The sequence below is a fragment of the Agelaius tricolor genome, unplaced genomic scaffold, assembly GCF_023055355.1.
Source record: "Agelaius tricolor isolate 1412-34295 unplaced genomic scaffold, bAgeTri1.0.p SCAF_8, whole genome shotgun sequence".
Lineage (NCBI taxonomy): Eukaryota > Metazoa > Chordata > Aves > Passeriformes > Icteridae > Agelaius > Agelaius tricolor.
In genome coordinates this window covers 31,527,360-31,550,969 of record NW_027269268.1, presented here as the reverse complement: position 1 = coordinate 31,550,969, position 23,610 = coordinate 31,527,360, and the positions used below count along the sequence as shown (strand labels likewise).

At 37.9% G+C, this 23,610-nt stretch overlaps 2 protein-coding genes across 2 annotated transcripts in view; one reads left to right on the top strand and one right to left on the bottom strand.

Annotated features, from left to right (window-relative positions):
• DCTD (dCMP deaminase) overlaps window positions 1-23,610 on the top strand; it is a 214,487-nt gene that overhangs the window by 85,247 nt on the left and 105,630 nt on the right. The gene's annotated exons all lie outside the window — the stretch shown is intronic.
• The window catches only part of WWC2 (WW and C2 domain containing 2), a 99,629-nt gene that overhangs the window by 29,317 nt on the left and 46,702 nt on the right, over window positions 1-23,610 (bottom strand). Inside the window, exons 3-9 of the mRNA XM_071432160.1 lie at window positions 18,389-18,592; window positions 17,320-17,396; window positions 12,611-12,690; window positions 9,793-9,922; window positions 8,970-9,116; window positions 7,842-7,915; window positions 4,482-4,724 (exon numbers count right to left, since the gene is read on the bottom strand). Coding sequence (XP_071288261.1) covers window positions 4,482-4,724; window positions 7,842-7,915; window positions 8,970-9,116; window positions 9,793-9,922; window positions 12,611-12,690; window positions 17,320-17,396; window positions 18,389-18,592 — 955 coding nt within the window. The remainder of the gene's footprint in view (window positions 1-4,481; window positions 4,725-7,841; window positions 7,916-8,969; window positions 9,117-9,792; window positions 9,923-12,610; window positions 12,691-17,319; window positions 17,397-18,388; window positions 18,593-23,610) is intronic.

Below are 23,610 nucleotides of genomic sequence, written 5' to 3'. Positions count from 1 at the left end.
AAATCCAAAATACTGTGTTAGCTCTCGGTCTGATCATAAAACCCCAACCGCTTCAGCAGAGTGACTTTACCTGCAGAATACCAAGCACTCTAACAAACCTGCTGAGTGTACAAGCAAGCACAGGGTTGGGACATTCACACTGTACCAAGGGGAACATGCACCCAATAAAAGAGTAACAAATGAGCACTGGGAAAATAGCTGCAACTGCAGGATAATAAGATCTGCACTCATGCAGTTTTTAAAAGCCATACTGCAGACTCCCTCCTCACTTAATATAGTTCCAGGGGAAAAAAAACAACCAACCAACAAAACCAGGAAAACCAAAAGAACACCAGTAATACCAGTATTAGTTTTGATAATTTGAAGTTTAAAATCAAAGCACTCCCTTTAATTTCAGAATATTTACATAGAGATAAAGCATAGCAAATCAAAGCAGCATTCAGTAAAAGGTTCTGAGATTATAGACCATATTTAGGAGTCCTTGGTAGAGATCTCTACATTCCCAACAGCTTTGTCAGCACCTCAGAGCCACACAGCATAGTAATGCCCATCATCAAGTTCACCTTTATGAGAAGGCAGGATTTATTGCCTCCTGCTTTGTTATCTAGAACAGCTGTAAAGCCACAAAATGGGGAACTCTCCTATTCCTCTTGGATAGGAGAAATGATTCACTAACCTTTAGAGTGATTTCCCCCCCTCTTTTAATTCCCTTTTATCACTCCATTTACACTAAATAAATTGCTTGCTTTCAGTGGATTCAGCTAAAATCCTCCTGTAGTTTTGGATTACTATATTCTCCTCTAGGCCTTGCTCAGTCAACTGATACATCGCAAGCTCTCCAGCTACTAATCTGAGAAACAAGAAACATCAACCATTGCTTTCTTACACAAAGTGAATTAACTTAATTAGATACTCAAGAGTGCTCAGAATTCACTCCCTTTGAACATCAGATACCAGCAAAGTACATTAAGTCCCTGATTCAGCAAAGCATGAAGAGCACTTGCTTACACCCATGCTTATTCAGCGAGCAAATCTGGGTTATGTAAAGGTGAATAAGTTACCCCGAGGTCAGCCAGGGTGTGACTTCCACTCCACTGCCCACGCCACAGTGCTCTCACACTGCAGTGATGTGCTCATCTGCCAATACCTGCTAAGGCTGTTAAAAGCATACACAGTATTTCATTCTGTGGAAGACATGCACACAGGTTTCCACACCAGGAATTATGTTCATCTATAGTATCAGACACTCTTTCCAATAATTTACTATTTATTGATGCTTTCTGTCTTATTGTAAAGCCTAATCTATCCTGCTTTTCCCAAGCAAGAGTGCTCTTCACTAGCTCTTTTGTGGCTTTTCAGTAGTGAGCTATAATTTTTTCCTCAAGGAAGAGGCATAGAAATTGCTCTGTGTTCAACTACTAATGGCAGAAGATGGGAAAAAAAATAAAAGCTTAGGAATTGCTCTGAATGAAGTCCTCAAAAAAAGCCACCTTGAGAGAGACACTATAGCAACTGAATTTGTACTACTGAACTAAAAGGTTTCATTGGTTTTTGTCTCAAAAGCACAATTAACAGTTTGTTTTCTGTTACCATCTTAAGGAGGTTGATGAACATAATTTATCCCTTATAATTTAGCACCTGAAAAAAATTTCTTTCCTGGAAGTAATTTGATCTACTAGTAATTAAATACAATTGTTAATACCTGCAGGCTAATGTCAGAAAGATGCTAGTCACAAATCTCAAACACAAGCCAAGTGATGAATCACTTGTGAAAGTTTGAGGAAATGCAGGAAGTAATTTTATGATCTCACAACAAATTGAGATTCAGGTAAAGTTTTTTCATCCTACATCCAACAAAATGGAAAAAAAACCCAACAACCCCACCTCCAAAACTTTCAGACAATGAACCTTCCCTCTTTATAGCACAAGCAGGAACTATAATATCCACAAACCCCTGTGTAAACACCTAAACAACCATTGTGTAATCTGTTCTGACACAGGCCTCTCTCTGTCTCTCTTGTTTGTACCACTTCTATTTAAATTTGTTTCTCCTTGCAGGAGGGACTTCAGTGTTAGTGAGAACATCTTTCTCTTTTGATCTTAGATTGTAACATTGCTGAGAGGTGCAGTGAATCTTTAAACAAAATACATAAAAAAGGTAAAGTCTTTCAATGCAGACTTAGGTGGACATGTTTGTGACAGGCACAAGAGCAGGTGCCTGTTTTGCAGGCAACAGCACAATCAAGTATTTAAATCATGGACCTGTTCAAATGGCTGTGTTTACTTGGGAGATACTGCCAAGGATTAAAGCAATAATGGAACTCAGAGGCAAAAAAGTAGCAAGTAGTTCTCAACAGTTTCACAATGCAGTTATTTCTACACAGTTGCTTTAAGGCTTCTTAAAGCAGCCAGAGTATGCCCAGTCTCTGCCTTTTTGAAGTTGATATGTTATGATCTACACCCTCCTCCTGTAAATTGAATCCATGTACATCTACTAGTGGCAATTTCAGCATCCTGCACTAAAATAACCCAGGGCTATGCTATAATGTTTTTGTTTTAAGTCAAAGCACATCTCCTGTTTCTTTTCCCTTTAGAAATAAAAAAACCCCAAAGCACTAAACCAAATGAAAGAACCCTCATTGCATTAAGCTCTGGCACAAACCACAGCTTCTTATGCTGCTGCTTCATTATAATTACCTGTGAACACACTGCAAACTGAATGCATTCATGAAACCTCAGAGAAGAAAATGATAATGCAACAATAGCACAATATTTTGAAGATAGCATGGCTCCTCCACTGAGAACGGAGAGGAGAATCTCCCTCATCTCCAAGAAACAAAATCCTGCTGATTGATCTGGCACAATTAAATGTATTCTTTTTAAATTAACATTTTAGAAAAAGTTTCATCATCTGAATCCTTCTGAAAAAGAAGATTCACTTTATGTTTATAGCAGACAAACCAGAAATAATCCTCAAAATAGCCTCATGTGAAAGAATTTATGTGGTCTGAACTCACCAAAGGAGACAGTTTTAATATAAACAGTTGAAGCTAGAAATTCACTGGAGATTCACTGGAATAACAGAAAAGCAACCCAGAAGCCACTGTAAGTGCTACCTCAATCAGCAGAGCACAACATACCGTACATTAACTTCAGGAAATAAAGCTTAAACACTCCATATTTTCAGGATTAAAAATCAAAGGAAAAAAGTTTGAGGAAAAGAGAGGGGGAAAAAGGAAGCTCTAACAACTCATTTTGTCACTACACATGGAAAATTCATTTCTTCTTGACAATGGGGGACAATTTTACTTGGCCTTGGTACTCCAAGTTTGGCACCTTACATGTATGGGAAAACAGTCAGGTGCAGAACTTACTCTGCGCTAAAGCAAATCCCAACCACAAAATTCAGACACCAGCCATCTATTTATAGCTTGAGTCAAGATTTAGCTATACAACAGCATATTATCAAAATCTTAGATTCAATTTACCTTAGACAGGCAGCTTCTCCTGTGAAAATATAGTTCCCCTCTTCTAAAACATATTTGGATTATTAATATAGTGCAATTTAAACTATTATAAAGTGTAAAAATATTTTAAAAAATATTGCATAAAACACACATTTGTACTTTGTAAGCAAAAAACTTCCTTGTTACTGAGCTAGAATTTAGGCTTCTAATCCTATAATAGGAATTTGGCCATACAGCACACTGGAGCAACAGCAGGTGTTTCCTAGTAGAGGAGCTTTGGAGTAAGAAAGCCACACAATGCTGATAGTATTACTTCAGTAAGGCATACTACACTGATACACACAATGACATTTTGTGTTTATTGCATTTTATGTGGGCTAGAGGTGCCCCTAAATTTATTTCCACTTAGAGCTGATGAAAAGTCCATCTGTGACAGTCAGCTTTGATTTTCTCAAAGTCTGAATACAGCTAAAAACAATTTATTGTGAGAGTAGCTACCCTTACTAGTTAGGCAGCAGCAAGTTAGGAAAGTTTTGCAGCAATTATCCTTCTCATCTGAACTTTCGGGGATTTTCCCCCTTTTGGTTGCATTTTTGTGCATAATAAAACTCACAATGAAAGGCTTCAGATGTTGCAACAATCAAGATAATCTTTGTAACCTGAGTTCAAACAGTTTACAGCTATTATCAGAAACGAGTGAATGATGTATTGCCTTCCTGCTGGTGTGTTGACATTCCTCAGTTATTTAACATCTGTCACAGGCATTTTCATGCTGCTAACAAATGCAGAGCAACTGATACTGCAGAGCAGATACAGGGTGTTCACATTCTCTCACAGTACTGAAGACTTCTTTGTTTCTCTGCCCATTGGGCTAATAACAAATTTAATTAAGACCTACTGAGAACAGTCACTGAAGGAAAATAGCCCATCGAGGCATAGTTCAGGGTCTGCAATGAGTACAAAGGTTAGATTGCAGAAAGCAGCATTTAGTATTAGCAAAAAGCAACCACTTACCTTTCAGCAAGTGCTTGACTGGGTGTGCTTTTCACAGACACCAGCTCTTCCTCAAGCCTCTTCCTTTCTGCTTCTAGCTGCTCTAGCTCGTCTTGAGTCCGTTTGCGTGGTGTAACAAACTGAAGCTCCTTTAAAAGCTCTTCTTTTTCATTGATTAACATCAGTTTTTCCTTTTCCACATCCAGTGCTCCAGGCCAGGCTTCACTATCTAGCTTAGAGAGTTCAATCTTCAAATTAGCCATGCTAAAATAAAACAAAGCAGATTTACTTGAGTCCATCACAGCACACAAAGCCCAGGAAAGAGAGAAGTGATACAATATTTTGAAACCTATCAGGATATAAAAACATTTTATACTCAAGGCCCTACTTTTAGTTTTGTTTCACAAGAACACAGACTATGCTAGAGAATCAGGCCACATGCATATGCATTAAAAATTAGTTGCTCCTATTGCAGTTCAAGTAGAAGTCACAATGTTATTAAAAGCTTTATTGAAAGCAATCTGTCTGCTAACATAGCAGTGGCACCATGCTTTACTCATTCACGAGTATGATGGATTTCTCCTACGCTGTGGGAGGCTGAGGGCTCCTCAGAAACAGACACGGCCATGGTGAAAGAATGTGCACCACAGCAAGGTGCTCACTGCAGCAAATCTTAAAACAAAAGCATTGCTCTTCTATGCAATTAAAGGAAAAGGCAATACAACAGTAGCTACCTAAAGAGAAAAGAGATGAACAGTTTGAGTTCGTGCCACTGCTGTTCCCATTGCAGTAGGGGGGATCAAGACCACCAAAGCTCCTGAAGCCCTCAACCCATTTCCAGAAAGGTCTGGAAGAACACACTGCTCATGATAGCTAATTTGCATAGAACGTGAGAAATGTAACTCCAGGGCAGGGCAAGCCTGGCTACAAACAGGTACCCCCACAGGTACCCCAGGACCTTGGACACCCCATCAGATGGATTGATGCTGGGGCCAGGGCTGGTGATGTTTGTTTGTTTCCTTGCTCTATTTCTTCTTTTCTCTCCCTTTCCAATTTCATCCTACCCCCTATTCAAAATCCATCACCACTTGTTTATACTAGGAGGTCAGGGACTGACATCCCAATTTCCAGGCCGTGTGTATAATTTACTAATACAAGTTCCTAAGTTTTTGCTGACTCTTTGACTTTTGTCATTCCTTTTCCACGATGGGCATCTATGAATCTTGGGTGCTCCTTTCCCCTTAAGGGTGGGATGCCACAACAAGCCAAAAAGGAATATTAGCCAGATCTTCACTACATCAGGAGAGGATTGTCAGCATGCTGTGTCAGTTCCTTTTGAATAACCATTGCAACTGAATTCAGCATAGCTATGAACACTCCATCTCTTCAAGACATTCTGATGGCTAAGCAATATCAAATCAGCAATCTACAAAATTATCTGATAATTTTCAAGTAGAGATATTCACTTACAAGATCCTCTCTTCATCTTAGCTATTTTACCACAAAATAATTGAGAATTTGCACATTTAGTATTTCAGAGAAGATGGTCAACACTTATTAAATGACAGTTGATGGTTACACTGGCCACAATAGTTGGAGGAGGGGTATAATTAGGTACTGAACTTCATGTGCAAACTGGTATGTATCTTCATAATTCCAAGTTACATACATTGAAATTTTAACCCATGTTCTTGGGTAAGTAATTTGTGAGAAAGAAAGATCCTGTGCTGCAGTACTCCACACTCTGAGCACTGTACTGGTCCTTTTTTCTCTTTTCCCCCACACCCCAAGACAGAAGTGGCAAACTGACTTCCTTCAAGGAAGCTTTTTGTTCCTACAAAAGAAAGATAAAATGCAATGCTGGGACTTCTTGGTATCAAGACACAGCCAGAACATAGGGTGATCAGGTTGGGGATCAATTATGCCTGAGAAACAAAGCATCTATCTCCATCTAAGTGACCACCTGACAATTAACATTATGTACATGATGATTCTGAGCCAAAATCATACATGTTCAATATTGAACAAGCACAATAGCCTTGGTGTTCTCTGATGAATGCGCTGATTATACAATGAGGTTTTATGATCCATGATAAAGGATTACTGTTGTTACTGGTAAGGATGGGAGCTACTACCCTGTAGGAGGAAGTATACATTTGAAATTAGGCAAAAAAAACACTCGTGCAGACTCTCCTGCCTTTAAAACTTAAAAACAACTGAGCTGTTACTTGGTACTTTTAACTTGCAGATTTATTTTTGTAGTTTTTTTAATGATCATGCCACAGTTTTCCAACTAAAATAATATTTAAATCTCAGATTAAATGGCATTATAGGCACAGTTTTCATCTGGGGAAGAACACTATTTTTTAACTTTGTTGCTTTGTTTAGTTCTTCATAGTTTAAAAAAACCCAAAACTTTGGGTTTGGAATAGTGCTTAGATTTCTATTTCCCTTAAATTACAAAGAACCTCCACAAAAAAAGCAGTAAGGCTTCTGAATAGCTGACAAATAATTTGCTGACAAGTATTAGAAAATAATACCACACAAGAGTACTATCCCAATGGTAAATCTTGCCCCAGTATTTTGCAGCACTTCTGGTGCACCAGAAGATGTCATTCAAACCCTGAATGTTCTACTTCCTGATGCTCATTTTTCAGTGCTGTGGCAATTCATCAAGATGGCACCACTTCCACGGGCAAGCACCACAGAACTTTATTTGAAAGGCATTCCACATTCATCAGCAGAGCAGTTCCTGACTTCTTTTCTCCCCAAATTAAACTAATGGAAAAAAAGCACCAACCCATAGTGATAACAAGTTTTTAAATTACCTAAAGTCCCAAGGGAAAAAAGAAATAATTAAGCCTACTAAATCTGCACTGGAAGTCTGAAGCAACTCTAAAAATGATGAGCCTTCAGTGGTATAGTAAAGTGAAATTATGATCCTGAAGAAGGATATAATGGACATAAATAACCTGGTGACTGCTTTCCTCAGAAAGCCAGCTCACTCTATTCCCTTAATCCTGGAACAGCCAGTAATTTGTCAGCGTTTTAATTTCGTTTCACAACACATCCAGTTTAGCACTAAGGAACAGCCGCAGCGTTCCCGAGCGCTGCAGTCCCCGGCAGGGCGCGCAGCGGTGCCGCCCGCTGGATGTCGCTGCGAGCCCGGCCTTGGAGCCGCGGGCACCCGCAGCTTCCCGGGCAGCAGGAGCTTCCCGGGCACCGGCAGCTTCCCGGGCAGCAGGAGCTTCCCGGGCACCGGCAGCTTCCCGGGCAGCAGGAGTTTCCCCGGCACGGGCAGCTTCCCTGCCCCGCGGGCACCCGCAGCTTCCCGGGCACCGGGCGCCTCCCGGCCCCGCACGCTCCCACCGTCCCCGTTACCTTCGCTTGGCCTCTTCGTACTGCAGACTGAGTCTGACCTTCTCTGCTAAATTCGATCTATTTCTTGCTCCGATCTGTTGAGGGAACAAAACCAACCAAACAAAAAAGCCTCGTTACCGTGCAAAGGTTTTAAACGAACCAACTAAACCCAGGCAGAGGCTAGAAAAATTACAAGTTAAAGAAAAATAAAACCACCACCCTGCCCCTGCAGCCAGCCCCACACTTGCTGTTAAATGCCTAGTTCTCATCTACTCAGCTGTACAAAAGCTGTTTCCTTCTGAGCCACTTCATACATTTTTAGCTACTGTACCATCAAGTGCTGATATTCCATCACAGTAAAGCCAGAGCTTTTACTTTTCAAAGAATTTACTTTCACTTTTCAAAGAATTTACTTTCTTACTTTTCAAAGAATTCTTGCAGCGACTGCACTGAAAATTCTGATCTACTATGAATTCTGTTGAACTCAGAATTTAGAACTATGTCGGTGCGTTTCAAAGTTAGACTTCAATAAATTTGTTACAAAACACAGACAAGCTCTTTGTCTGGAAAACCTTGTATACTCTCTTTCTTACAACCTTAGCTTGCAGAATGTCAAAGAAGGTATCAAAAATAAACAGCCTTCTGTGTATATAAAATATAATATCAGTGAAATAAGGTTTTACTAAATCACTGAACACTAATCACTAAGTAGTTCCATGAACAGTTTTTCAGCTGTGTGAAATGAAATTGTGCATTTAAATTGAGAGCTTTTTCCTGAAAATTAAAAAAAAAAAAAAATTCATCTTCATATTTAATAGGTCTGTAAGGTGAAACATATCCTATAGATAAATAAAAAAAAAATACTATGCACCTCTCCTGATCTTCACTGTACTGGTACTATTTGACTAAATCAGATTTTCATAAATGCTTTGTGACAGATGTATAAAGTTTATCTGAATCTTGATTTAAAATTCAAGGGCAAAAAAACAGAAGAGTAATTCTAGCGTGAGTGATTCTAAGTAATTCTGTGAAACAAGTACACATATATTTGCTATCTGCAGCAGTGAACAGCCATTTGATTCCAATTCCATTAACAGTAGCATTCTTCTTCAACTTCTCTTTACACTGGACAAAATGAAAAAAGCTCACCTCACCAGAAATGTCAGTCTGAGACCCTGTATCCAGAGTTTGTCTAGGAAAACACAGCTGTGAGTTTACAGAGCTGGAACTCAAGTCTGATTCAGATGTTTCAGTGGTTTGGTCAATATTGAATTTTTCCCTCAGCTTTGCAAGACTCTGTCCAGAAATCAGAGAAAGAAAGTGGCATTAAAGTTCCTTTGCACTTTACCATGTTTATACCAGTTTATCTCCAAAAGATATTTACATAAAAGACTCCACGATAAAAAATTCTGGGTTTATTTCAAATTAAGGAACCCATCCTTTTAATCAAGCCATTCATAGGTGACACTAAGGATGACCAACATCTGTAAAAATGTAAAAGCTACTCATTTGGGTTTGTGTCTGTTTTGGGACTTTGTGTTTTTTAATTTGTCAAGCAATTATGAGTTTTGCTGAAAAGAAAAAAAAAAAACTAAAAAGGAAATCTGTTTTCAAATATGGAAATAGGACAATTTATTTTAGGAAAACTTTCATTGATTTACAAAATGGTCAGGCATCTCAGAATATATCAATTTTGTCCACTTAATATTCTAAATTGTACTTTAGAGGTAACATATGCATTGTACCTTAATTCAAGTTCCAAAAAAATCTATATTCTCTGACACAGAGCAGTTTTTGAACTAGGAATGTCACAGGCTCCAGTTTCTGCATCTGAAACTTCATTTTAATACTAGTTTGGCCCAAAGAGTTTTGAGAATCCCTTAAAAGTATAAAATGTGAAGTATTTATCATCAGGGAAGTGAGTCATGTTAAAACAAATCCACACAAAACTTCCATTAACCAACCAAAATACCTTCATTAAATCTTGTTTTTCTCTCTCGCCTGAAGTGATCGCCTTTCGGATGGACTTCAGCTCCTTCAGGATGGCTTTGGCCTCACACAGCTCATACCCACTCTGGCCTCCAGACATTTTTTGGTCAATTCTGTGGGAAGACAGAATATTAACAGCAGATAGAGAAAACCATACTAATGTCTCTGCTGTTCTACTTCAGGCAGAAGCAGAGTTAGAGAACAGAAGGGAAGGAGGTGAGATACCGTTTCTTTCAACAGCCATGGAAAGGAAAAATGACATTGAAATCTCCATTCAAATACAATTTAATCCTTGGCAAACATGTCAAGGAGCACAGAGTTATTGCTGACAACACTGTCAAAATTCCCATTCCCACCATAACTGTCTGCAGCATAAAGCAGGTTTTGGATACACCTTTCATACTAATAACTGTTTGTGCTCCTTACAGAAGCAGAATTTATTTCAACTAGTCTCCTTCCACCCAAACCCACAATGGGACACGGGCAGACAGGCTGGCTTCTTGGTACTAATCAGCCTTTCTGAGCAGAAACATAACCAGCACCATTCTTGTCTCAGCTTCCCTCTAGTTCACTCTAATCCTGGGCATTAACTGTCTGGAACAGCTGTTCTGCTCAGCCAGTCACCAGGCTCTCTTTATTCACAAAATCTCTGGATAATTAATACCATATGTCATAGATTGGACAATTCCTGAACTTAAATGCCTGAACTACCAATGATTTTAGAAACTGAAACATGAAAGTAATAAAAGGCTACCCTAAACTTAGAGATAAAAAGATGATTCATTTTAGTATTTCCTTCAAGAACTACAGTTTGTAAACACATTTCTCTGGTCTCTAGTTTAACAGAGTATTTCATAGCATCATGAAAATGACTGCAGCTGTGCTTCAAAAATTAAAACCAACCAACAGCCATCTTGATAAAAATCAAGCATTTACTAGAGAATAAATTTGTGTATAATACAATTGGTTTTTTGTTTTTTATCATCATCCATCATCTTTGCTGGAAGTTAACAGCCTTGTCAGTGAGGAGTGAACAAACCAGAAGTGATCATGAGCATCCCCAGCAAGAACAGCAACGTGCACAAAACACCTGTAACTGTATTCTATTTTTCTTAAAGTTTTAGCCACAAAAATATCAAAGTTCTAGAGTAGTCTGTAAAGCTGTGAGCATGTCTGTTCTCCTTTCCTACATTCCAGTTTTTGAGAAAACTAAACTGCATTTGTGTAAGGAAATTACCTCTGTGACTTGGTAATCATTCCTATTCAAGGACATATTTATTTTAGCTTGAAAGTTCCTCGAACTCTTTCATAGGCAGGCACTTAGTGTCTGACAACTCTCAATTTTTGGTAACTTACCAGGTTGCTAAGGGCAAATAGATACAGGATACACCAACAATTGGGATCATGAATGAACGGTTGGGTAATACACCACATGCTGTCTAGTAATATGACATGCCACATTCAAATTGCTACTGCTTTATTCTGTATATAATTAAGATAGACAAGAAGGATCTCTGATATATAAGATATTCCATCATCCTGTTTTAAATTAATGGGATTAGTACTGTTTGAAAGTGGCTGACTGAATTTTAAAAACAAATGTCCATTGTGTTTCTGTGGAATGCTGTTGACAGTTTCTGAAACATGCTTTGGATTCCTATCAAAATGGCTTGTGAGCAAGCTGCTTTAAAACAATACTTCATTGTTGAATTAATATAATAAAACCAGCATGATTGGCTAACCTTTAATCCTGGGACAGCAGCATGAGTTTTTATTACCTTAAGCTTTAGAATCAATATGTCTTTCTTCTTTTAAATTTTACTACAAATGAGATCTGATTCATGGTTAAATTCAATCAACTATCCTTGCTGGTCTGTGTATATTTAAGTAACAGACAAATCTTACATTTCTGTTTAGTCAAAATGAAGGAGGATAGAGACTTAACTGGCATCTTCCTAATGTGCTGAGGATTGCTTCTGCTACTGGAACTAGTGTACTAAGGCCAAGCAGCTCAGCATTTTACTGTGGAAATGTATCCTTAATGTATGGGTACAATGTGGAAAACAGCTAGCATTAATAAATTCCTCTTCACTTTACTCAAGAAAACACTCTTGTTAGCAAGGTTTCCTGCGCAGCAAGTTCTTTATGGTGACAGTTCCAGTAATATTTAGTATTTTAGGGCCTAATGTTGTAAGGCAGGAGCAGCAGGGAGTTCTTAGACTGAAAAAATTAATTCCCTAGTAATCTAACTGGTTAAATACCCAGAAAGCTCACCCGGTTCAGCATCAGCCCTTTGGACACCAGGCATCCCAGCAACTGGAACAAAGAAAGGCAGGTCTCTAATCCTCAAATTGTGACTAATTTCCAGCCCTGCAGAGTTGTGTACCATTTGTACCTCCAAGAGCAGCACCTTTCTCTTTCTTTTGAGCTCATAGGTGGGGAAAGAGGAAAGAAAGACCTAAGTACCTTTTCAAAAATTAAAAAAAAAAAATTAAATCTGACACAGAAAGCAGCTAATTTTGTCCTTGGGTCCCCTGACCACTGCCCTCTTTTCTGCCTCTTTGCAACACAAGCTACCCCATGGAAAAAAAAAAAAAAAAAAGAGGGGAGACAAATTTCTTATGTTAACACTTGCACTAAAGGGCTGCCATTTCCACAGATTTCCCATTTCCTAACAGAGATATTAGATTCTCCTTTTTCTCCACAATAATTCTCTCAGATAAAAGAGATTCAATTCCATGCCAAAGAAAAGAAACCCGGTGACTGAATTACGTCAGTTTCTACTATTTTCATTTACTCACTGTTGCAGTGTTTCAAAGCCCTGCTCCTTGTACAGCAGCTCTTGCTTCATCTGAGAGAGTTCTCTCTTCAGCTTCTTAACCTTGTGTGTTAAATCAAAGCAAGAGTTAGAAAATTCCTCTTGTTAAACGATGTAACACATGGCTTTAAACAATTAAAGTATGCACTACATCAGATGAGAGAAGAAGAGTAAATTGCTCTACTGACACACATTAAAAAAAAAAAGGATCTTATCTCTTCCTGATGTCTACGGGCAACATGCTTTAGTATTAAAGGGACACAAGCAGATTAAATCACATTCCTTATTTGTATTGATACCACACTGTGTTATTAAACCTGAGAGAACTTTAACAAGTAATTTACTTCTCACTTGTTAAGCATGCATTCCAACTGTCCTACAGGGACATGCCTGTTTACTTTTAGTTTTATTATATTTTCACTTTATAATTCCTGTAAGCTGTTCAGTCATTTGCACTGTAAAAGACAAAATGGACTCTTTTTTTCCCTAGGAACTATCCATTCTTTTAAAGCTTTACAGACACTGGATCCCTAAATATATAATTCACACTTACTTAATCCAAAGACAACAATCACTAAAGAATGTGAATCACAAATATAAGTGTCTATTTAATAAAAATGTCTTGGGAAAAATATTCCCTACTCTCCTTAAATCTGCATGGTCAATTGCTTCTTACCCTTAATACTGCTATTTGAGATGTCAGCAGAAATATTTATGAATCAAGATTAAATTTAAGATTAATCAAGATTAATATTTACAAAATATTTATGAATCAAGATTAAATTTAAAAATCCTCCATTTAATTTTCAATGTTGTATTTCCCAAATGTATGAAACAAAGTTTTAGGAACCACCTAAAAATGAATGTACTTAAACACAAATTAATCATCAACACACCCATAGAGACAAATGCCTACTTCAAATGTGGAGTCCAAGATTTTGGCATTTATACATCTACAGTTGGCTCGTTTGCACTCTACATACTAGTAGAGATATTGTTATCATACTACATACAGATATTGTTAGGCTTTCTAATTTTCCAATCATTAAGGTGAAAAAAGGAAAAGCTAAAAGTCCACTTCTGTCATCTACCTCTGTAAAATTCTTGCTTGTTTTTATAAGCTACTCAGATGTTCAACTCTTGAAAAATGTATTATACTAATATCATGAAATTAGACCACTTTAACTGAAATTAATTTCAAAATATGCCTCCAAGACATTTTGTATCCATATCCCCTTAGACTTCCTACTTGCTGATATTCTTCAAATAAAAATAATTTAAAAGAATTAAAAAAAAAAAAAGTATGATTCCCAGTATGCCAGGTAACTAAAAGTACTCAGCATCAGCATCTTCTGCAGTTCAACAAGAGACTTAAAATCCTTTACATTTCTAAAATAACTAGTGATTTACTCAGTCTTTGTAGGGGGTTGTGAATGATACTTAGACATTTCAGCTTGCAGTTTCTAGCTAATGTATTTTCTGTGACAGATATAAAATGCTTTTAATCTCCATTTTCTTCAAAGCAAAATCTGTTCTCTGGATGAGGGGTTATGTTCAGGCTTTTGGAAACTATCATACTATCATCACTAGTTGCTTTACTTGACAGAAAACTGTTTTTATTTTGACCATACTGAATAGTTAGCATGACAAATAGACAATTTCTTCAATATACATTCAGTGCTGCTTGGCTATTTTCTCCTTGACTAGTGTGAAAACTCTAAGAATAATTTCTCAAGTGTTCTGATCAAGGTTAAGGAAAATGAACAGATATCACCTCTGTGTTCCAGCTAAAGTGATGTGTAAAATATGAAACAAGTCTGAATTTTTCTGAAAAATACAGAATAGCTAAACCTTTCCCTTTCAAAATCAGAAACAGGTATTTATATTAATAACAGAAGGCATACTTGATTTCAACTCAGAGGATTGCATCTCTCATAAACTCTTACATTTTTCCTCAAGATCATCTTCTGAGTGTCCTCTGCTGTACTTCATCATCATTTCATTATCAGGAAATGTGAGTTGGGTGCATTATCCTAGAAGGATGTGACCTACATCGTAATATAGCCTCTGTGTTTACTGCATCATCCCTGCATTAAACTATTCTTAGGCTCCTTGTCTTCTCCTTCAAAACTTTCATGTAATTTCTGCTTTTTCACAACTCTTCACTTGTTTTAACATTCACCCTCTTCCTATTGCTTCTGCACATCATCCTCAGTCACCTGACAGATCTCTCTTTCCTACTCCTAACCACATCTTCAAGCAGGCTTCATGCTAACCCCCTTCCATTCCCAGCATTCAAGTCCTACAGGAACAACATGGCCGCCTTCCCCAGCCCCTCCACCCCTTGTTATTTTATAAAGGTGCATTTCCTACTCACTTGCTGCATGTGCATAAAACTTACTGTGATCACATATGCTTTGTGCTGTTTGAGTTGTCTTGCTGATTGCTAATTAAGACCCCAAATGGCCCCACTCAAAAAGTCTAATGCAGGATGTGATCCCTCAGTCTTAGTCTGGTGAGAAAAATGTTTCTTCTCCTTCTTATTTCATTTAACAGGTCTCTGATTTCTGTGATATTTTCTCCATGACCTATTGCACAACAGGCAGTTCATGTATCCAGAAGGCTCCACACATGTCTATTACACACAAGGAAAAGGCCAAAGGCCAATTCAGAACTTCCTCCAATGCTGTTTCCCTCTCCAGCCACCATTAACCTGATGATCCCAGTAAGCCTCAGATATTGTCTGACAAAGAAATAGGTTTAGTAAAACTGATCTAACAAAGTGCAAAATCTAAGTAGCTGGCTGGCAGCTTACTAATGACTTTGTTTCTCATTAAGTCCATGCATGCATATACTGCAAAATGCCCAAAGCTGGCTTATTAGCAAGCATCTTCCAACATTCAAATAAGGGTAAACTGTGGTAACAGCCATACCTCTCTTGCCATCTTCCATGACAACCACTTTCCAGCCCTAGCATCACAGGGTTCCACTTTTTCTTATCTCAATTTTCATATCCAGTGACTTTGGATGACCACACACTTTATGCTGATACAGATACTCTTGGACTGCACCCTTCTAAACTCTGCAGACAAGATGCAGGTCACCTATTTTAGGCACATATGCAGGACTATGCAATGCCAATAAATCAGGAACCAGCAGGGTATTAGGCTCCTTGACTCCAAGAAACAGTGAAGAGAGGAAAGCACCTCCAAAAAGTGATAAACATATCTGACTCTCACCTTGGTTAGCAATTTGTAGATCTGCAGTCAATGCTAAGGGGAAAAACTGAGCACAGGACCATGCCTGAATTTTGCCCTCTTGACAAGAAGATGACTATATTTAAATTTTGTCACCTTTAGTTCTTCAACAACACTGTCCATTTCCTAAATATACTGGTGCTTGCCTTGCCAAAGGAAACATCTGTTACTGCTCCACTCATTTTAGAAAGAAGCTATTGCCTTGTTTCTTCTTTCTTGTTCCTGATAAGGTCCTTACTGCCTTTGATTCCCCCTACTAAGCTTACAAAATTTTTGTTCCCACCTCCAGCATTTGAATAAGTTCCCTTACTGATCACCATCCCTTTGCCTTAATGGATAAGGACTACAAATTGAGATTGGTAAGGATAAACAGGTGTAGTCAGGAGGGCAACATGAGTTTTAGAGTGCACTCCATCACACATCATTTATACTAGGTTTTAAAAGTTTAATGAGCACAGTTCCTTTCAGACATAAATTGTTTAGATTCCTAATCACAACTCTTACTGCAGGTGAAGGAGGATGTTACTCTCTGGGGTTTCTATGAGGGCTGCTCTGTGCACAAACCAGGAGAGGGCAAAGGAAGAGCTGAGTAAATGCTGTCACTTGTGCTGCTTCTGCTCCCCTGGAGTCTGTATTTCTGCCCACATGGAAGAACTGTGCTGTGAGGTGCTATCTTTTTAAAATGCAGACTTTGATGTATTTTTTTTTTTCATTACTAATTACAGAAAGTTTAGGCTATCCATAAAGCATTATATGCCACAGCTGAAATAAATGAAATCCCCATAGATATTTTAAAAGTCTTGCACACCATTTCTTCCCTATTAAAGATAAATTCACTAGGGACTAACCTGTGAATTAAAGTTCTTTCTACAGAGTTTGTTACTGACTGTACTGAACACAGCTGACCAAAGCATGGATTTGTGTTCATTAACAATTTCAAAATCTAAACACAGACTTTCATCCTTGATCTGAACTGCTTCATTTTGACAAAATAGAGGGGTTTCGCACCATTATTGAAAAGTATTTTTCAAACCAACAGAAACTTCTGAGGCAGTTCAAGCAGCTAATGATGCATTTCTCACAGAAGAAAGATTGTGTAAAAACAGTCATCTAGCTGCAGCTCACCTTAGCCTACTCTTTTCTATTTTTACTCTTCCTTTAGAAAACAAAGGCATACAATTGAAAATAATTACCATATTTATTTAAACCTACATCTAATTAGAATATCTGTCAAAGTTGCCCAATAAAGTGTTATCTGACAGCACCAGAGACAGCTTTAAAAATTAATTTTAAACCTCTGAATGGTATCTAATTAGAATATTAGGAGGTTTCAGTACCAGGGTACAAGATACATCTGCTAGTTCAAGCTATGCTTATTCTATAATCATAAACTTGGCAGACAGAATCCAAATGAACATGAATTAAGGACTCTCACCCTTAATCTTGTAGTGGAGATTTCAGCCTTCAGAATGTCAGGGTCATACTTTGTGCTTGATGAAGAGCCTGAAAACACTTTTTAAAAAAATATTAAAAAGACAAATATTTAAGTACTTTTAGATCACTAATTAGTCCCTTCCTTGATGAATCGACACTGATCAAAACCCTACAATGTGCTCAAAAACATAGAATGCTTTAAAAGTTAGCCTTTTATAGAGCAAGTCATCATTGCAGTATGGCAATAACTACTGAATAATCAAAATTTTCCCCTTTTTCCTTCCACCACTATATGGTATCTCTCCTCCTTTACTTATCCCAGGATCCTTAAGTAGAACTCATTCTCCCTGACATCCTATTTCCTGGTCCCTGTTCCCATTCTTCTAGCTGAGCCACCTTGCAATCACTTTCTTCCTGAAAGTTGTAATTTCTAATGAGATCTCAGGAAATCAGAAGATTTATTCAGAAGTCTCAGAGATCTGGCACTCAGTTCTTCCACAGATGTACCTGCTCCTTGCATACACTACTGCTAACATAGGTGTTGTTTGGCCAATAACAGGCCTCTGATACTGCTTTTCCAGATGTTGATTCCCTGCCCAGGACAACAGCCTGTATCTATACTCCACCTGGTCACAGCACACTGGTCACAAAATTACTGTCTGCTCTTCCTATAAATAATCAACACATTCCCTTCTTGGTCTATTGCCACTTGTCAACACTGAAGGGTCATTTCAGCAGGCAGCCAAGAAGGCAAGAGATCCTCCTCACCTTGAACGTAGATTTGGCAAAATTTTGTCTCAACAAACTGTATGACAAAATACATTTCAGAGCCAACTGCTCTAAATCATAGCTCAAAGGAATTCAGTCGTATCAGAGAGAAGAGAATTCTCTCCAGCAGAATATATTTATCTTAAATAAAGTAATAAATAAATAATGTAGGGATGCTCACTCTAAAAAGGCCAGAGTACAAGGCGCTCCTAGCAAACCTTGAAAACTTATCCTAAAGTGAAACAGGATCCCCTGGAAGGCAGAGATCAAAGGAGTTACATTGTATTCTTTACTGTACTTACAGCTTGTACGAGAGCTTGATTTTTCTTTGTAGGCACCATTCAGCCGCACATACTCATCCAGTGCAAGTGCCAGTCTCTGCTCCTTCACCTGGTACAGCTCCTTCTGGGTACTGAGAGCATCCTGGGCTATTGTAAGGTAATCTTTTAACATCCTCTCTTGTTCTTGCCGCCATTGTTTCCTGGGATCTTCTATTTGTGTTGTTTCTTTATAGGAGAAAAATAAATTATTTAAAGAGACCTCTGCTGAAACCCATTGACAACTAAAATTGCTTCTTTGCCTGTAACTCACAGTTAGAGCAGTCTAAAACATAGTTTGCCTTTGGTTACTAAGCAGATGCTTCACTTTCTCTGCCACCACAGTGTGTGTAAAAGAAACAGAATTCAAGGGATCAGTTGCAAAGTTAGAAATTAGAGTAAAATAGGCAAATGCTTATGCAGATTATTCCCATGTTGTCAACCTTGAATTAGCAACATCCTAAAACTCAAAAAGAAAATATCTTTTGCATCAGAGTATTTGGAAATAATAGGATCGACAGTTTCTTTCAATGACATCTTAAACAATGCATTTCTGAACAAAAACTAAAAGCCGTCTTAGCTATTACATGTTTTCAACTCCCTTCCTCCCCACTTCATTATTTTTTACAGCCATATGTTATTCATGTTTTTAGTGGTTCTCTCTTCTTTTGCTCTAGGAAAACAATTTTATCTTTCCCCCTGTAACTGAACTAATAGATCATTAACTCTCCAGCTCACCTCACCTAACTCTATCCCTGTGCCTGCTAGGCATCTGATCCAACACACAACTGTCTTTTATGGCAACAGACAGACAGGGCTGCCGTCAGAGGGCACTTCCTGTCTCTCAAACACAGGTGTCTAAGATATGTTGGACCAGACTGCTTTTTTGAGGTGCCTCCTCCTTTTCACTGACTACTCAGGTAATAAAAATGAGTAGGCTGGAATTTACAGGCCTTTTACAAAGGGCGTCAGGTAACATTTTCAGTCCAGCAGCCACACGCAACACAGACTTGCATAGGATACACAGACAAGAGGATCAGACATAACAGAGATGTGACATAAGATCAATCTAACTGAAGAATTTAAGATTTTATTTCTAATGCAAACATACAAAGAAGATTATATATGTATGGTTCAATGCTCAAACTTATCAATATTTCCTGACTTAGGTCAGCACTTTTTGAAGCTGTACGATGAATATTCTTCCTTTAAAGCTGTACTAAGTACAAAAATATTCTCATAAGACATAGCCATGAAAAGTTTGAAACCTAAATGCAAATGTGCACCACTCTTCCTAAGTTACATACTGTAAATCTGCATAGATCTACAGAGATAAAAAATAACATTCAGTACCAAAATATTTAAGTGCAAAGTATTCACTTCAGAATTTTTCTGCAAAAGCAGGAGGCGCATTTATTCTCTTGGTTAGATTTCTGTCACTTTAGTCTTCTGAATTGCTTTACTGTGAGAATCAATGCAGGGGGGAAAATGGGAACAAGTGGCTGAAGATGTGGAGAGAAAAAAGAACTGCAGTTGAACCAACGTGATTGCTCTTAACTGTAGCTGAAGTGCACTCTTGGGAGAAGGCACTCTTTCAACTCCATGTAAGAAAACATATTTTGTAACAGCAAAAGCTGATAGGGACAGGATCTGGTTAATAACAATGTCTAATAATGACTAACTACCAGTTTTTCAAAAGCATTTTCTCTTGTTAATATCACAATAACAGAAAGACATACAAAGAAAAAGCAGTATCCTATAAAAAAAGCCCTGTAGAATCCTAAACTGACAATCTCTATGGAACTACTGATGCATTTAAAAACAATTAAATACATAAACACCCTCCCCCTCACCATTTACGAATATGACATTTCTACTTGGGAAAGGCATTCCTTGGATGTGCACAGTGAATGCATAGAGAGAATAACCCACATAAGCCCAAGTGTGGTGCATAAAAGATTAAAGCAGAAAGGCTTTATACACAGTTGGTTTTCCAATAACCCCAACAGGAACACTCTCTCAAAAAAAACCTAACTATAGCTACAGACACACATACACCTACATCTGTGTTTATAGCCACCTGCTCTTTTACACAAAGATATTGGGCACACAAAGAAGCAAATCAATACCTTTTCTCTCCTAAATGGTCAACACATGTTCCTATCTGTGCCCACTTACTGTTGTTGTGCTTTAACACACTGCACATTCACAGTTATTTACACAAGATAAGAAGTGCTGGTTTCCAGAGTTGTCCTTTTTATGAAGCAGGTTGAAGAGCATGAAGCAGAATTCTCATGGGTCAATGATCAAATACGATAAATGCAGTTATGGTGGTTTTTTAGATGAATGGAATGATGTGATTGTGTTTTAAGAGTGCAACCAGCAGACATCAAATAATCTTACAAGATTGGAAGGTCTCATCTTCGAGCATGTTGTAGGTAATTGCTTTGTAGGTTTTAAGTGAGGATTGCTCAACATGCAGCCCAAAGACCAAGCATAGCCTGCAGAGTTCTAAAATGTGGCCTACAGATGCCCTGTCCTTGTGACTGCATGAGAAGGACAAAGCTGATCAACAGCAGATTATTTTCTATTGCTGACAAATACAATCAAACATTTCCTTTTTGCATCTCCAAGCTGCAAGTACAAAACAATATTATGATTATATGAGCTAGCATCTTTTATACTGATAGTCATAAATGAGTTAAAGGTGACCCTGCATTTAAAAAAAACTGCACACTAACTTCAGCACTCACCAACGTTTGGGCATTTGCATGTGTAGATGCATTGGCTGGTCAAATTACTCTCAGTCAATTCTAACTGCATGTATTTATTCTGGAACAAATGCTCTGCTGTGAAAATATATTACCATGGAAAAAACAAAGCAGTATGGAATGATTATCCTAGAATTGTTACTCAGCTTTTACCAGAGAAGACTCTGAAGAATTTTATTCTGTACTCTTCTTAAATAGCATGAATTAGAAAACCCAAAAATGCGTATCATCTCTTGTCTGGCAAGTTGTTCATATATGTAAAAACTTGTGCCTGTATAAAGCACCATATGTTTGTTTTGTTATCTATACTTTTCAGTTATCTCTATTTTATCAGTAGGCTTACTCCATAGAGGAAAAAAAACCCAAAGACAGAACTATGGATGATATTTCTGTTTCTGTAGCACTACATTTTGAAATGTAGCACTGAAAAGCATGTTCATTTGAGCACATATACCTTCCAAGAGCCGATAAATTTTTTTTAAGCAGCACTCTTTCAAAAACAAATATTTATACTTCTCAGAATAAAGCCTCAGAAAAGATAAGGATTTTTTTCCGTGCACAAGAATTTTTCAAGCACCTGCTGCTAAGGTCACACTTGTATACACAAAAATATTGTTGGGATAGTTACATGCAAGTAATTGAGGGAAAAGTTTTCTGAACATTTGAAAATTAGTTGTGAAGCCTTTCATGCTTAAACCAGAGTGAGATTTAAACCACAAAGAACATCCAAACTTTTTCCTCCCCTTATTATTCAACAGCTAATGTAAAGTAAAGTAGGGAGATCCCATTTCTTTTCTAAGGCAGATAAATGTTCCCACTGGGAACTGCAACAGGATGCCCTATAACCCTGTCTGCAGCAGATATGAATAAAGCAGCAGATTGCCAGCTGGGCAGATGGGGAGATGTTATTTCTGCTCCTCAGGTGAGGAGTAAGCATTGGTAATGAACACTAGACAGAGCTCTAGAGCTGCATCTGAAAATGTTCTAGAAAATGCAAACTGGACTTCAATAATCAACAGTGGAAAATGAACAAACCACCTCCTCTTGGCAGGGCCTCTCCAACATTTACTGCATAAACTTAGGTATGAACTAAAGGAATCTACTTCAAATGGATCTTTTAACAAATAGGCTTCATCAGGCTCTATGAAGACCACAGCTTAGATTAAAAACCAGTTGTGTATATCAACTTCCTCTACCCAATCACAATGCAAAAATAATGATGCATAGTAACAGAATGAAGAGGATGGCAGTGTGTGTAACACTCAGGCTACTTATTCCTAATTTGACCTGGATTTAGCATCAAGTAAGCAAAGGTTCTTGCAAAGCAAAATCATTCAATTCTATTAAGATAGCTAAAGTTAAAACAAATTAATTAAACTTGAAACAAATTACTGCAAGTGCATAGCTAATAAATTTATTTTAAAATCCCAATAAACAAGCATTTATTTCCTCCTATTTTTACAGATGTGAGTGACTACCCACACTGGGGGAAATTCTGTGCTCTCACCCAGGGGAACCACACAAATGGCCGGATGGCATGCTCCACCCAAGGACATTCCTGTCACTGAAATGATCACAGCCTGTAACATAGAAGAGGAAGCTGTGCTGGCTTTAATCACACTGCTATTCATGAAATGCACTCTTCCTGGCTCACTGCCACAAAAGTTTGATACACTTAAACTCAGGAAAAAAAATAAATCTGGCCAGAACAATAATTCAAAATCAAAATGTCCGGGCTGACTTTAAGTCTTGGAAGTTTTGTTTGTTCTTTTGGCAAGAGCATGCTTCAAGGGCAGCAATGTTATGCATGTCTTTGTAATTATACATAGGATATATACTATACTTCGGATACAGGTGAGAGTTAGGCATGCCAAATTTTTTTAAATTATGTATTTTCACATGTTACGTTCCTGTCTGCTGGGAAGAAGTTCTGCCAAATTTTTACAGTCTACTTCAACAGAAGGAAACTATTACTTTATCAGCAGTGGATCTTATTTCCCTAAAATAAATGGAATTACAATCCCACTAGAAAATCCCACTGGGAAAGGAATGGCTTCCTGACGCCCCACTGCTAGACATAAGAAAATTGGACATTTTACTACAGGATTAACAATATGTGGAAGCAATAGTTTTCCAACATCTCCCCTTGCCAAACAAAATAATAGGATCAACTGGCTCTAGAACAACCCACATGTAACTTGTGTTCAGTCAGAGACAGTTGCATTCAGGCAACACAGTTAGAGAACAAATACTCTCAAGAGGTCCCTCTAAAAAAACAAGCCAGATACGCTAGATTGCTACTTGAGGAGGATGCATAAAGACCAAAAGGAGACAAAACAATGACCTGACATGACATACTTTTCATTCTGAAGAGAGAAGTCTCATCTTTTTAAACATATGCCCATATTATTTCAGTTTGTAACTGTTGCAGAATCA